Consider the following 14086-nt stretch of genomic DNA (forward strand, 5'->3'; position numbering starts at 1 on the left):
AACACATCGAGATACTGACTCATCACTTTCATGACATACTGCTTCGACCCAGGCTTGAATTCGACGTTTTCTGCTAGAATACACTTTCTTTCCAGTCATTCCTACTTGAAATACAAAACTGTGTACTGTAAGGTCATAAGTAAACTGTCCGCCCCCGGTAGCTGAATGGTCAGCGTGACGGATTGTCACGACCCGGGGACTGGGTGTTGTGCTGTCGTCATCATCATCTTATCATCCTCATCGACTGCAGGTCGCCGAAGTGGCGTCAGATTGAAAGACCGGCACCAGGAGAATGGTCTGCCCGCCCGACGGGGGTCCTAGTCACACGAATAAATAAAAAAAAAATAAACTATCAAAAGTCGATACTGTAACAAAAAGAAAGAGTCGAAGTGAAAGAATTGTTATTTTCGTACATGTACTGACGCTTGCTGATGCCGAGCGAACTTGTTGCTGTTTTGTGCAGGTAGGCCGTTTCGGGTCATCGGAGGCGCTGGAGGAGGAGCTCTGAATTCCATAGAACAAATTTACTTTTTTTCCAGTGACTACACTTCTTGACTCATATTTCAGAAGGTTTAAAGCATCTTTTAAGCGAATAAAAATGATTTTTTGAGACTTATATAGTGTTGTTGCCCCTTAAGCGTGTAAAGTATTAGGCATTAGCTGCCATTCAGGCGGAGAGATGAAGTTATAGGAGGAAGTGTTATGTTGCTGTTATATTCAACTGTCCGCCTCGTCGGTCTATTTTGTTCTCATGTCGCTTTTTGTTGTTTAGTTGATAAAGGGCCAAGCCTGTCGGGGTCGATACAACATGGGTGTTACCTTTGAGGTAATACATCTGTCTTGACAGTGGACAACGGAAATATATCGGAGCAGGTGAGGGCTGTGTAACAGAACAGAGTTGCGCCCACCTTGCCTACTAGAGCAATACGTGCTTCTGCTATTGTCCAGTTGAACCCGCCGACGCGTTTGTGGACGAAAGACGGCAAAGAAAGGAAGCGAGACGACTGATCCGTGGGTAAACTATGTTAGACATAAGGAGTTGTTTGAGAGATTAAGAAGGCATTGTCAGGGGAAAGACTTTAATAGTATGAGTAACCTTGTAGAGGTTCAAAGAAGTATTGTTGGCTTGCCAGCGAGCCGTGCCGGCTTTAACTTTGACAGGCATGGCACTTCACTGGGGCCACTCACTTCTTGTACAGCTGATATCGATCCTGGTCACATGCCAGGGCTAGGGTCATTGGTCGAGGACTGTGTGGTTGGACTTGGGTGGGCCGCGGTACCGGCAGTTAGCGGGAGACTACTCCTGCTGTTCAGGAGCGGAGCTCGCTAAGCCGCAAGTTGTTAAGTCGGTCGAAGCCAAAATTTTCGTGTGGATTAAACATTACGGCACCTGTAGATCACCTTCACGGATTGGAGGGAATAACACCACTCCTTGGAATCCTGGAAATCGTGGCTCCTTCCGACCTGAGTGGAGTTAAGTGTTGATCTTTTATTGGTAGTTGTTTGCGTAAGCCCATGTCTGTGTTATTGTTGAATTAAACTTTTCACATTCATTACGCCTCTGAGTGATTGTGTGCATGGTCAGCGGTCAGTGTAACTGATTTTAATGTGTTTGTTCCAGATCATATTCATTGCGAGTGTATGAATACTCTCTGTAGCAAATTGAGTTGACTTAATTGGGACTGCAATATAATCTGTGTCGGAGGCAATGCACTGTTAAAAGAGGACGCGTTCCGTTATGTTGATTTGCGGGCGGTTGTAGTTCACGTCGTCAATTTTCATGTAATATTAAGGAGCGTCTAGCTCGTGACTTGTATGTGTAGCCACTTTCACAATACGTTAATATTCCCCACATCTTAGAGATTTTCGTTTGTAGCCTTATTTGGGCACATCGCTGGTTCATTTCTGACGCATATAGGCAGGGTAGTTCTGGCAGCGGATGACGCGCTCCTGTTTCCTGGGCCTGGAGCAAATACGTGTTTTCTTCCTGCTGCGTCGATACTTCCGCCTAGGTTTGCCCGCAGCCAGGTGCCTCTGCCATCTGCCTCGTATTAGCTAAAGTTAAGTAAAATTGTTCGTTTTTGTACGTGCCACGGCAGAGTGTGACAAAATTAATTCCGGAACCCTTGATCTATTCAAATAGTGAGAGTTGAGCAAGCACACAAGCCTAAAGGTGCGTTCTGCAAGTGCCAAGTTCCTTGTGACTATACTTGCCCTTTAACAACTTGTTTAAATCTTGCAGGTCCTATTTTGCTAATACTGGAGCGTGTTAAGTTTTGAATGTTTTACTTATGAATATCAACTGCTGGATTTTTTATCCGTAGTCATTAGCTAACTCCATTCAGTGTCAAACTTGCGTGGTTGTTACCAGTTTTCTGTGATAACTGGATGCTGTAATTTGTCACCTTTCTTGTAATATGAGGGAGTGTGTATTTAATTAAGGCTCAAAATTAATGCTTCTGGTGGTTCATACCAGTTGAGAGTCACATTTAAATTGTATGCCTTCTCAGTTTCAGCTGCAATAGCCCATTAAAGACAAATTTCGTCGCGCTGTCCTAACGGATACGTTCGTCGTACGTCCCACGTTAATTTCTGCGGTTATTTCACGCATTGTTGCTTGTCTGCTAGTACTCAAAACTCTACGCTGCTTTCGGTCGCTAAGCGAAGGCTGTCGGCCACTATGTTGACCGTGATGGAACGTAATCCCTCAGCACTTTCTTGAAAATGTGGATCTCGGAGTAATGAATTCCCTAACGATTTCCGAAACTGAATACGCCATGTGTAAGTGTATTAAGCGCCGTCGTGTGGCCAAAATCCCGTCGTAAACCTTACCACACACGTCACCTGTGTACAAATAACAACTCTGCCAATGCACTGTCTTTTATTCCTTGTGTATGCTGTACTACCGCCCACTGTATATGTGCATACTGGTATCCCATGCCTTTCGTCACCTCTGTGTGCAACAGTTTAGTAAGGTCTTAGTTTACTACAACTGATTTATAGCTATTTAAAGTTCAACAATGAGTTTTTTTTGTTGGAACTGGATAACATTACAATGGATAGTTACACAGCAAGAGCTTATGCTGATATTTTGCATTATCAAAGTACGGAAGTTGTTAATAGCAGCTTCTCGATCAGTATGAGGTGATGCTGGTGGAATGCTGCGGACGATAGGGATTATTTGCGTAGAACTCTTTGGATTCTGAAATTCTGTATCAGAATACCGTACTTGTATGGACTCCGAGTTAATGTTTCGTTTTCGTAAGATCTAGAAGTTGAAACCGATACGTACATAGTGCGCCTGCGACAGTTGGGCCTAGGTAAGGTGTCAGAGCTAACAGGGGAACTGTACTGTGAGACACCTTGTCCTGACCACCAGTTCCATGTTTACTTACCGCTGCAGCAATGTCCGATACCACACAAAATGTAGCCGCCTAACGTTTCACAGCTGCAACATGTCCAAATGTCTGTGTACCAATGACGTAAGACAGTTATGAGCCCTATCGTGCTCATGTAGGTATGGTTATGTACAGGTTACAAATAAATTTACAATTTTCGAGGGATTCCATGTTCTCTGGACACATATTATTTTCAACCACAATAAAGAGTTTACAGTTGACGAAAACGTCGTTTTCTGCGAACGTGCACAGTAGGTAAGTAATCTTACGTTCTCCCTTAGTGTGTATATAACATTTTCATGTTGCCCACGTCGCTATGAACATATGTGTTCATTTGTTGTGTACCAGATGCCACTGATGATGAGCTCTCTGTTAGAATACAAGCCTGCCACATAAACGCCTCTGAAGAACGACTGATAGTGCGTCAGCAAGATGTCTGAGCTGTACCGTGTCGGTAGGTCACGGCACGTCTTTCGCATGCCATCTATGCTTCTAGGCAGAGTTGTTTTGACGCAAACGAGGGACAGTGCGAGAAGTGACTCGGACAGCGGCAGGCAGCGGAGCGGAAAGGGTTCTCCAGGCAGGTCGTGTTGAGATTCGAGGTGTGCGATTTTTCTATCGGACGACTGGACTACAGCATTCCGCCTGAGGGCCGTGTGTCTGCGAATAAGTGTTCGTACTGGCAGCTCCGGAGAACAGGAGCCGGCCGAAGTTATTCCTACTGTGGAAGTCCGTGGTTGCGGTGCCTCGGTTCAGATGGAAGCGTGCCACCTTAGAAATATGGTGAGGTACCTTGCTTCTGTAGAGTGAATTTGGGGACAGCGTGAGGTTCCAAAAATGTTCCTTTCTATTATCTTCCACGGTGCGTCGCCATCTCCTTAAACGCCTTATCCGCCTACACGACTACTTGTTGTTGTTGTTGATGTGGTCATCAGTCCTGAGACTGGTTTGATGCAACTTTCCATGCAACACTATCCTGTGCAAGCTTCTTCATCTCCCAGTACTTACTGCAGCCTACATCATTCTGAATCTGCTAAGTGAATTCATCTCTTGGTCTCCCTCTACGATTTTTACCCTCCACGCTGCCCTCCAATACTAAATTGGTGATCCCTCGATGTCTCAGAACATGTCCTACCAACCGATCCCTTCTTCTAGTCAAGTTGTGCCACAAGCTCCTCTTCTCCCCAATTCTGTTCAATACCTCCTCATTAGTTATGTGATCTACCCATCTAGTCTTCAGCATTCTTCTGTAGCACCACATTTCGAAAGCTTCTATTCTCTTCTTGTCTAAACTATTTATCGTCCACGTTTCACTTCCATACATGGCTACACTCCATACAAATACTTTCAGAAACGAGTTCCTGACATTTAAATCTATACTCGATGTTAACAAATTTTTCTTCTTCAGAAACGCTTTCCTTGCCATTGCCAGTCTACATTTTATACCCTCTCTACTTCGACCATCATCAGTTATTTTGCTCCCCAAATAGCAAAACTCCTTTACTACTTAAAGTGTCTCATTTCCTAATCTAATTCCCTCAGCATCACCCGACTTAATTGGACTACATTCCATTATCCTCAAATGGCTCCGAGCACTATGGGACTTAACTTCTAAGGTCATCAGTCCCCTAGAACTTAGAACTACTTAAACCTAACTAACCTAAGGACATCGCACACATCCATGCCCGAGGCAGGATTCGAACGTGCGACCGTAGCGGTCGCGCGGTTCCAGACTGTAGCGCCTAGAACCGCTCGGCCACCCCGGCCGGCCATTATCCTCATTTTGCTTTTGTTGATGTTCATCTTACACCCTCATTTGAAGACACTGTCCATTCCGTTCAGCTGCTCTTCCAAGTCCTTTGCTGTCTCTGGCAGAATTACAATGTCATCGGCGAACCTCAAAGTTTCTATTTCTTCTCCATGGATTTTAATACCTACTCCGAACTTTTCTTTTGTTTCCTTTACTGTTTGCTCAATATACAGATTGAATAACATCGGGGATAAGCTACAACCCTGTCTCACTCACTTCCCAACCACTGCTTCCTTCATACCCATCGACTCTCTACTGACTCAATATCCTGCTTGCTTACGCCCCGCTCATCGATACAATGAGTGCGAATCAGAGGCCTGCGTGTGTTGGTACCAGCTACGTATTATACCAGTGTAAATTGTGACTTCCTGTAACTAAGAGGTACCCTGTTTTTACCTTATAGCTTGAGGACTTTGGTGTAAGTTATTTATTGCTGTGAATGGCTTTGATGCTTGCTACTTAACTAGTGAACTCTGGGAGAAAACGATTCGTGCCAATTGCTTGGTATTTAAGGTACTGTTTGCTAATGTAATCGAAGTTCATTTGTCAACAGTGCACATCCATGAAAATCTTGTTCATTTTCTGTCCCGCGTGGTGGGCCGCTTGCTACCGTTACACAGTCGGGCGTCGTTTTGAAACTGAACTGCGGTTGCCTCCTTGCTGAGATTTTGGTGTGTATTCAGTAATAAGTCGTTATTGTTTCTTGTTACTGATAATGCAGGGCTTGGATTCTGCCCCTTTATTAGTATGTGGGTGTGTAATTATGCCTTTAGCCATGTTCTTCCAGTTTCATGATATAGGGGTTAAGCATTGTTTATGATTTATTTATTTGTCGAACTTAACGATCCTTTTACTTGCCAAGTGATACTAGCAGTTACTAGCGCCATGCGCAAAATTGTCTGCGTTATCCAAGTGGTACCTATGTCACATTTACGCTGAACAGCTACCTGGCTCGCAGTCGGTTGGACTCTGAAGGTCGTGGGTTCCGCTGCTTCTTCATCAACAGCACTCGTGTGGGAAAAAAATTGTACCTGTCTTGGCTTTTTTAAATTATGCATTTTTCGAAATCTGTTTGTGTCTTTTGGGGAACTGAATATAAATTTTACGGTCATTGTTTTAGTAAGTTTTTGTTCCTTTGGTGAGTGGTGTTGTGAAAGATTCTGTGGTACCAAGAATATTGTAAATCGGTAAACCAGCTGTCAGAAAGTAGGATAAGATGATTTTTTAAATCGTCTGGCACACAACTTCTTCTTGTTGTATCTATCATGTTGAAGCATAGGTATTGTAATAAATTTTTGCATTGTTCTTGTCACATAAGAGTGTACTACAAATTTGTGATGTCCGAATAATTACATATCTCATTATAGGAAAAGAAATTTAGTGATAAGCAATTAATCCTCAAGGAACTGAAACAAATTTCCTTGCCTCTGTGATGTATGTTATTAAAACTACTTGCTTTCACAACTATGACAGTTAAGTGCAAAGCTTATTTGTTGTCTTTGAACATAGATATTTTCGTAACCGTATACAACATTTTTGGTTTCCTATGTTTCTAACAGTATAATGTGAGTCAACATGACAGTGTATTAAAGTCTTACTTGAATTCAAAGTAAAATCTGCAACACTTTGTGAGGTAACGGACGAGCTGTGACGCCCTGAAACTATTCTAAGTTCGGAGTTGGAGTGGTCGCACGGGCCGGTCGGCAAGCCGGGGCTCGTCAGCAAACGCGTGGTGCCGAACGTTAGACGGAACAAGAGGGGAGCCCCAGTGTGTGGTCCAGACCGACTGCGTGGCTGGAACTTCCATGCTGACGCTTTGTCGAGGACTGTGCTTTGTGTCGATGAAGGAGATCTGTATGCCGGGAGTGCCAAAGATTGCGGACTTTGTGAAACTATAATGGCAGACCTTTCACAGTTCATGTAGAAATTAATAACAGCCAGAGGAATCATAATACCTGAAAAAGAAACATGCACATTACCATTATTTGCACGACGATTCTGTGGTGTAATCAGATTTTCAATATCTTTATTAAAGTTTTGTAACTGGCTGTAAATTATACAAGTAAAACCTAGCAAGGAATTTCCAAAATCTAAACGGTTCACCCGAGTTTGTCAATAGACATGTCTTTAGGAAGCTATTAGTGTAAGCCTAAATTGGTATGAATTACAGGCATGTAGCTTGAATAGTGCATGAGTTATTGGAGGTCGAAGTGGTCGATTACTATTGATCTCGTCAGGCCGTAAGTACTCCACAGTTACACGAAAAAACGCTAGAAGCGAGCTTGTAAATATATTTATTCATCTATGTCTCTGTTTATATCTGATATATACTATTCATGAAGGAACTGGTCAAATATTTACTGTGTTTTAGAAAGCGACATTAGGCTACTGGCCTACTTTTGCTTCTATTCCTTTGATATATGTTTATTTAATTTGTTATGTATTTGATAATGTGTGTTAGAGCGTGTTTACGGTCCAGCCGTAGGAATATTTATTTAATATCAAGTTATTTAAATGTAAATTCTGTATTTTGTATGTGTTTCGATATGTTTGTGAGTGTGCGTTGGGTTGGAGACATGGCGGGAGCACTCTAGCCAATCACAGCGCTCGTTACTACGGTAGGCGACTACCGAAGAATGGAGAGACTGGATAGAAGTGGGGGAGGAGCATCGGGTGGCACGGGACACGGGGGAGTGCTGGACGGGAAGGGGCGACGGACGTTCGCAGGAAGTACTTGGAGAGTGTTATGCAGTTTGCACGTGATAGTGGGAGATAGAAATATTTCGTAGTGTCGACTTGTGCACTTGTGAGATTTCCGTGGCTTCCGCAGTCAAGACGTAGTATGTGTTTAGAAGTGAATATTTCGCGAGCTATGTTGTTGTTCGTAACTAGTTACGTGAAGTAGAAATCTATTGTTCCCCTGTTATTCAACCTATATTTTATTTAATTGCTGGACCATCGAAACCACTAATAGTTTTACAGTAATAAACGGCATGCTTAAAGGTACTTCTGCTATCGTACTTATCATTTAAAACCGTTAAAAGTAGTACCTGCAGATTTTATTTGATTGTAGTCTTTCATTTATAAATTTCTAAGTTACATTCAAAATTCGCAATTGTCGAGTCATAGGAACCTTCGACCATTCGATTCATGTGTATATTCATATTGTACACTGTAGACTCAGTAGTATTTGGCTTGTAATGCGGCAACTACGTATCCAAGTCCCTAGACAACGAAACCAGTCAAAACTTTTAATATTTCAACTCCGAGTCTGAGTATACATAGTTTAGGGTAAGATTTTTTGTTTGAAAGCCCGCAACATGTTGGTGAAGTATATATTTATGAAATTCTCTTGAGACCTGTTGTCGTTCTTAACGTGTTTATTTTAATTAATTCTTGAAAGCTTACAGGTAAATTTTATTAATTGCTTTGATCGAACCTTGAAGCAAAAAATGTTAAATAAATATTGTTGTCACTGATGATGTTAGACCGTTACTTGGATCTAGTTCTCCTCCTCGTAGACAAACTCACGCAGTAGCTGTGTACCAATAACGCATAAGTAGCAGAGCACCCAGCAAACTAGATGTTCAGTTGTTCAGTTTTTCATGTGTATGCATGTTCGCCCCGCTCTAAGGAAGTCCTAAAACAGTAATTTCTCTCTTATAAAATTATAACGTTATATATTGTTCTGTGACGCAAGGTACAGTACAACTTGAAGTCTGAACGTTAAACTGGTATATTTTATTTTTTACTGACTGAATGTCGTGATGAAGGATTTTTAGATCTGTATGAATTCGGTGTGACTTGTCCTTGTGGTTTCTTTATTTTCTGATGCCTAATAAGCAAGCCTTTTGCTGTGATGGACTCGATATTTTGTGAGCTGACTGGAGAACTTCCTATTGTAATTGGGATATTAGCTAAAGCATTTGCATCTGTTGTCCGGATCTGTTCTAAGTAAAGGCCTTGGTCTCCTACTTACAGCAGGTATTCGAACATGTGTGTCCAGAAACCAACTCACTATGCTTTTCCTAATTAGATCCGTGCAAAGCATCGTCTCCTAACACTCCCAGATGGTGCCAGGGCAACCTGCCCAAAATCAACCATCACAAATGCCGTCCTCCGCTACCTTGTACAGGTAGTCATATATCATACCCAAAGTTCCCATCCAAAATGTTTATTGCCCCACTTACTACCACTAGCACATTCTCACTTCTGAAATCTACACAAGGTACTAAGTCCCCTGTCACTTCTAACACACTTTACTTAGATGCTATTGCCTTGGTAGTGTGACCGCAGCATTTCCTGGAGTTTTGGGCTACATCTCGCCTATGACTACTACGCAACACTTAGCACACTCCTAGGATTACTAGTGGTGAACGCCGTGAGCACGTTGGATTGTGTAAGTATTTAGGGGTAAACTGAGGAGAGATACAAAATGGAGCTATCGTGTGTTATCGGTATTAGTGAAGGGCAGTGGAAGACTTACATATATTCTAATAGTCCTGGGAAATTGAAAAGCAACTAGAAACGAAATCGGATACAAGGTGCTGTTGCGACCAACTCTGGGCTGCTGTTGAGGTGATTGGGCTCCTTATCGAGTAGCCAAGACAGCAAGCGTCGAACGAATACGAAAACGCGCAGCTACGATCTTAACAGGTCGCTGTAACCCACACGAAAGTGGAACAGAAATGCTCGGTCAACATTTATGGTAATCTCTAGAATGAAGACGACTTAGTTGAGGTAAATCCTTTTGAGTAAATTTAGAGAATCTTTATTCGAAAGAGACTGTGCCATTAGAAAGTATAAAAATGACATTTTTTAAATAATATGAATATTTATATATGTGTTTGGAGAGAAAGAGAGAGAGAGAGAGAGAGAGAGAGAGAGAGAGATTGATTTTTGATTGAGATTTTTACTTTAAGTCGTAACTGGTATCTGAATTTTGGTTGCTGCCTCCTTGAATGATCAGCTTCTGCACCAGTAGTTGACGTATTGCAATTTGAAGGAAGTTATTCTTCTTTAAGGCTTAAAATACGACTCTTAGTTACTTGGCCGTGTTGCGGATAGCTTTGAGCCCAAGTTTTCGAAGCTTTTCATACCTAAGCGACCACTGTTGTAGATAAATAAGACCAAACAGCAACCTGCTTTTCGTGAGAAAAGGAGATTTCTTAGCACACAAACTTCGTTCAAACTACACGTCCTGCTACATAAAAATGGCTCAGTGGAGTTCAGCACCATACTATTTTACAAGAACATAATCCAGTTAAATACTTTCGATTCATAGACGGCGATGACAATGAAGTTTACCTCCTTTTCAAAAAGCAAGATATTTCTATTCTTCACTTCCAGAAAATTTGTATACATAAATGTTTGGCAACTCCTACACATACTTCACTCGGTTTTATCACTAAAACATCAATTTTCATTAAATGTAACAATATGTTCTGAGCGACATCCTCGCAACACGTCCTCTTTCCACAAAATAGAGATTAACAGTTCTCTTTTTTTAAAATAAATCAATTGTCTTTTTTTTTTAGAGCCCATACTCAAAGATTCACAACTACTATCGCTTCGGGGATTGCGCGCTAGAGAGTTTCTTGTTGTCCAGATGCGCTTCACTTCACTTCAAGTACTTTTTGAATCAAATTTACATTTACGGTATTTACATACGTTACTGAGCTTCTGAGAATAAAATCAGACACAAATTAGTTTTAAAAAGGGGCAGTGATGCTCACATAACATTACAAATGCTATGATTAAGGTATCGGTTAGGAATCATGAGAATAAGACAGGAAAGATTAGTGTACGTACAGAGACATGTAGACGATCGTTTTTCCTTCGTTCTACACGCGAGTGGAACAGGAGAGAAAAGCGATAACACTGGTATGATGCACCTTGCTCCGTGCAATGTATAGCGGCTCGCGTAGTAGTATATAGCTGGGGAAATCAACTCAGAATGATAATGCTAATTGCCGGCCGGTGTGGCCGAGCGGTTCTAGGCGCTTCAGTTCGGAACCTCGCTGCTGCTACGGTCGCAGGTTCGAATCCTGCCTCGGGCATGTACGTGTGTGATGTCCTTAGCTTTGTTAGGTTTAAGTAGTTCTAAGTCTAGCGGACTGATGACCTCAGATGTTAAGTCCCTTGGTGGTTAGAGCCATTTGATAATGCTAATCATGTTGTACCCTCTGCTCGACCGCGCGCGCGGACTACAGTGTCCTCAGTCGCACACTGGGGAATACGCCGAGGCCCTCCGTGGGCAATGGCTGCTGATGCGTCTGCAGCGCCGGCGGTCCGCAAGTGTCGCCAAACAGTGGCCGGCCGCGAGGGAGTTCCCGGCCGGTGGGACGCGCATGCGCACCAGTGGGGGAGGCCGCGTGGACGTGGCGCAGGCGCACAGCCTGCCTCTCGGCAGAGGCGCGTGGCTTGGCAGTGGCAGTGGCAGTCCGCCGCCGGCTGCCGACGCCGACGCCAGGTGCAGTGGCGACGCGCAGCGCCCCCTGCCGGCGTCGTGTCGGGACAGCAGCTGGGCCCGGTGTTCAGCTGAAACCTCCCTATCCGTCTCCAGTCAGCGCCAAATACACGGTAGCTCTCGTTACCTTAGACGCGAGGTGTGAATTTACATAGCGGCGAAGCCTTCGGCCGTCTTCTGAGGAGGCTCTGCTGTTCATATCGGTGGTATGGAGTACCAAGTTTGCGACTGCAAGAAAATTTGCGTCAAGTGTGGCGGATTTACTACGCCAGCATTATTACGGTAGAGCAGAAGACGTGGCAATTGGGCAGCGTCTGCCGGACGTCAGTGACAATAACGTCGAGAGGTCGCGAAACCTACTCATTTGTCAGTAAAACAGCTATTACATTTGCTGTTACGTTTTTCGCCAGAGGAGGAGATACGACGATTAATTATGTGAAAGGACGAGATATGAGGTTACAGTGGCAGAGGAAGAATATCATCGTGAATATAGTTCCAGGAAATCTATTAAGAGTACTCTAGCACAGATGTAAGCTTCGGGATTTTACCTGCGACGTCATCAGAAAAGATGTATAATTTGCGGAGAATTGTGAAAATTGTGTCGCTCGATAACGACTGTCCTTGACTCTTCTCGTGTAAGAATGACGACGACGACGGAGGCGATCTTGGCGGTGTCCGAGGAGGTGCTGAACGGGACGACCTCGAACGAGACACTGACGGGCGAAGTGGACGTCGCGAACGGGACGTCGGAGGCGCAGTTCTGCGGGCCGGGCCTGCAGCACTTCCAGGCCGGCTACCGCGAGGTGCACGCCTACCTCAGCCTGCTGGTGTGCGTCTTCGGCTCGGTGGCCAACTCGCTGAACATCGCGGTGCTGACGCGCCGCGAGATGGTGTCCGCCACCAACAGCATCCTGACGGCGCTCGCCGTCGCCGACCTGCTCGTCATGGTGGAGTACGTGCCGTACGCGCTGCACACGTACCTGCTGAAGCGGCCGCGCGCGCGCAGCTACACGTACGCGTGGGCCGTCTTCGTGCTGTTCCACTCGAACTTCGCGCAGGTGTGCCACACGGTGTCGATCCTGCTGACGGTGGAGCTGGCCGTGTGGCGCTACCTGGCGGTGGCGCACCCGCGGCGCGGCCAGGTGGGCGTGGCGCGCACGCTGGCCGCCGTCGCCGCCGCCTACCTGCTGGGCCCGCTGCTGTGCGCGCCGCACTTCCTCGCCTTCGAGGTGGCCGAGGTGCGCGAGCGCGGCGCCACGCTGCACGTCGTGCAGATGAGCCGGCTGAGCCGCGCCGCCGGCGGGCTGCTGGCCGACCTCAACTTCTGGGTGTACGCCGTGGCGGTGAAGCTGGCGCCGTGCGCCGCGCTCACGGTGCTCAGCCTGCGCATCGTGGCCGCGCTGCTCGAGACGAAGCGCCGCCGCCGCCAGCTGGCCCTGGCCGCCGCCGCGCGCCAGCCGGCCAAGGAGCGCCAGACGGAGCGCACGACGCGCATGCTGCTCGCCGTGCTGCTGCTCTTCCTGGCCACCGAGCTGCCGCAGGGCGTGCTCGGGCTGCTCAGCGGCCTGCTCGGCCAGCGCTTCTTCGCCGAGTGCTACCTGCCGCTGGGCGAGCTCATGGACGGCCTGGCGCTGTTCAACTCGGCCGTCAACTTCGTGCTCTACTGCAGCATGAGCCGCCAGTTCCGGGTCACCTTCTGCCAGCTCTTCCGGCCGCGCGCGCTCGACAGGTGGATTCCGGTCGAGGCGTCGCACGACGCCAACAACACCACCACCAACAACGCGACGCAGGTGACGCAGCTCTAGCACGTGCGCCGCTGCCGGTCGGCGGAGGGCGCGCGTCGCTGCGGAGGGGGTGGCGCGGGCGGGGGCGGCGACGGCGCCCCGTTCGTCATCGGCGACGTCCGGTGCTGACGCCGGCTCCTGCCGCCGGTTGTCCGCGACCGATCGCCCGTCTCCCCCGGCCGCAACTCTGCCGCCGACGTCGTCGTACGCGTGGCGCGTTCGAAGCTTGCGACGAGATCGTCGAACGGGGAAGTCGCCGGATGCAGCAGAGGTGGAGAAGACGACGGCGGAACTTTCACCGGCTGCGACATCTGGAGCCGGCTCTTCCTTCACTGAACCCGCACAGTGCCCTACAGGCCGGCCGACAAACTTTCGACTTCTGCCTCATTCCTCACCCGATACACAACTTTAATTGATTCACACCTTTCTTTCTTTCTTTCTTTTGCTACTGCCTTTATCCCGCATTGTGCACAGGGTCGGCAGGGTTAAGTACAGATTTGGCACGGTGAATTTTAAGGGGTGGCCGGAATCCCTTCTGTCGCCACCCTGTACCCACCAGGACGGAATTAGTGTACCCCAGCTGTGTGCATCGAGTCTAAATAGTGAAACAGTGTCAATGCGTTTC

General features: G+C 46.2%; 1 protein-coding gene across 1 annotated transcript; it reads left to right on the plus strand.

The window, feature by feature from the left end:
* The first annotated feature begins 11862 nt into the window (after positions 1–11862).
* On the plus strand, positions 11863–13482 carry LOC126412809 (G-protein coupled receptor dmsr-1-like). Its single transcript, XM_050082592.1, has one exon. It carries the CDS (start codon positions 12319–12321, stop codon positions 13480–13482), a length of 1164 nt encoding a protein of 387 aa, XP_049938549.1. The 5' UTR covers positions 11863–12318.
* The last annotated feature ends 604 nt before the right edge of the window (positions 13483–14086 follow it).

This window comes from Schistocerca serialis, chromosome 7, assembly GCF_023864345.2.
Source record: "Schistocerca serialis cubense isolate TAMUIC-IGC-003099 chromosome 7, iqSchSeri2.2, whole genome shotgun sequence".
Lineage (NCBI taxonomy): Eukaryota > Metazoa > Arthropoda > Insecta > Orthoptera > Acrididae > Schistocerca > Schistocerca serialis.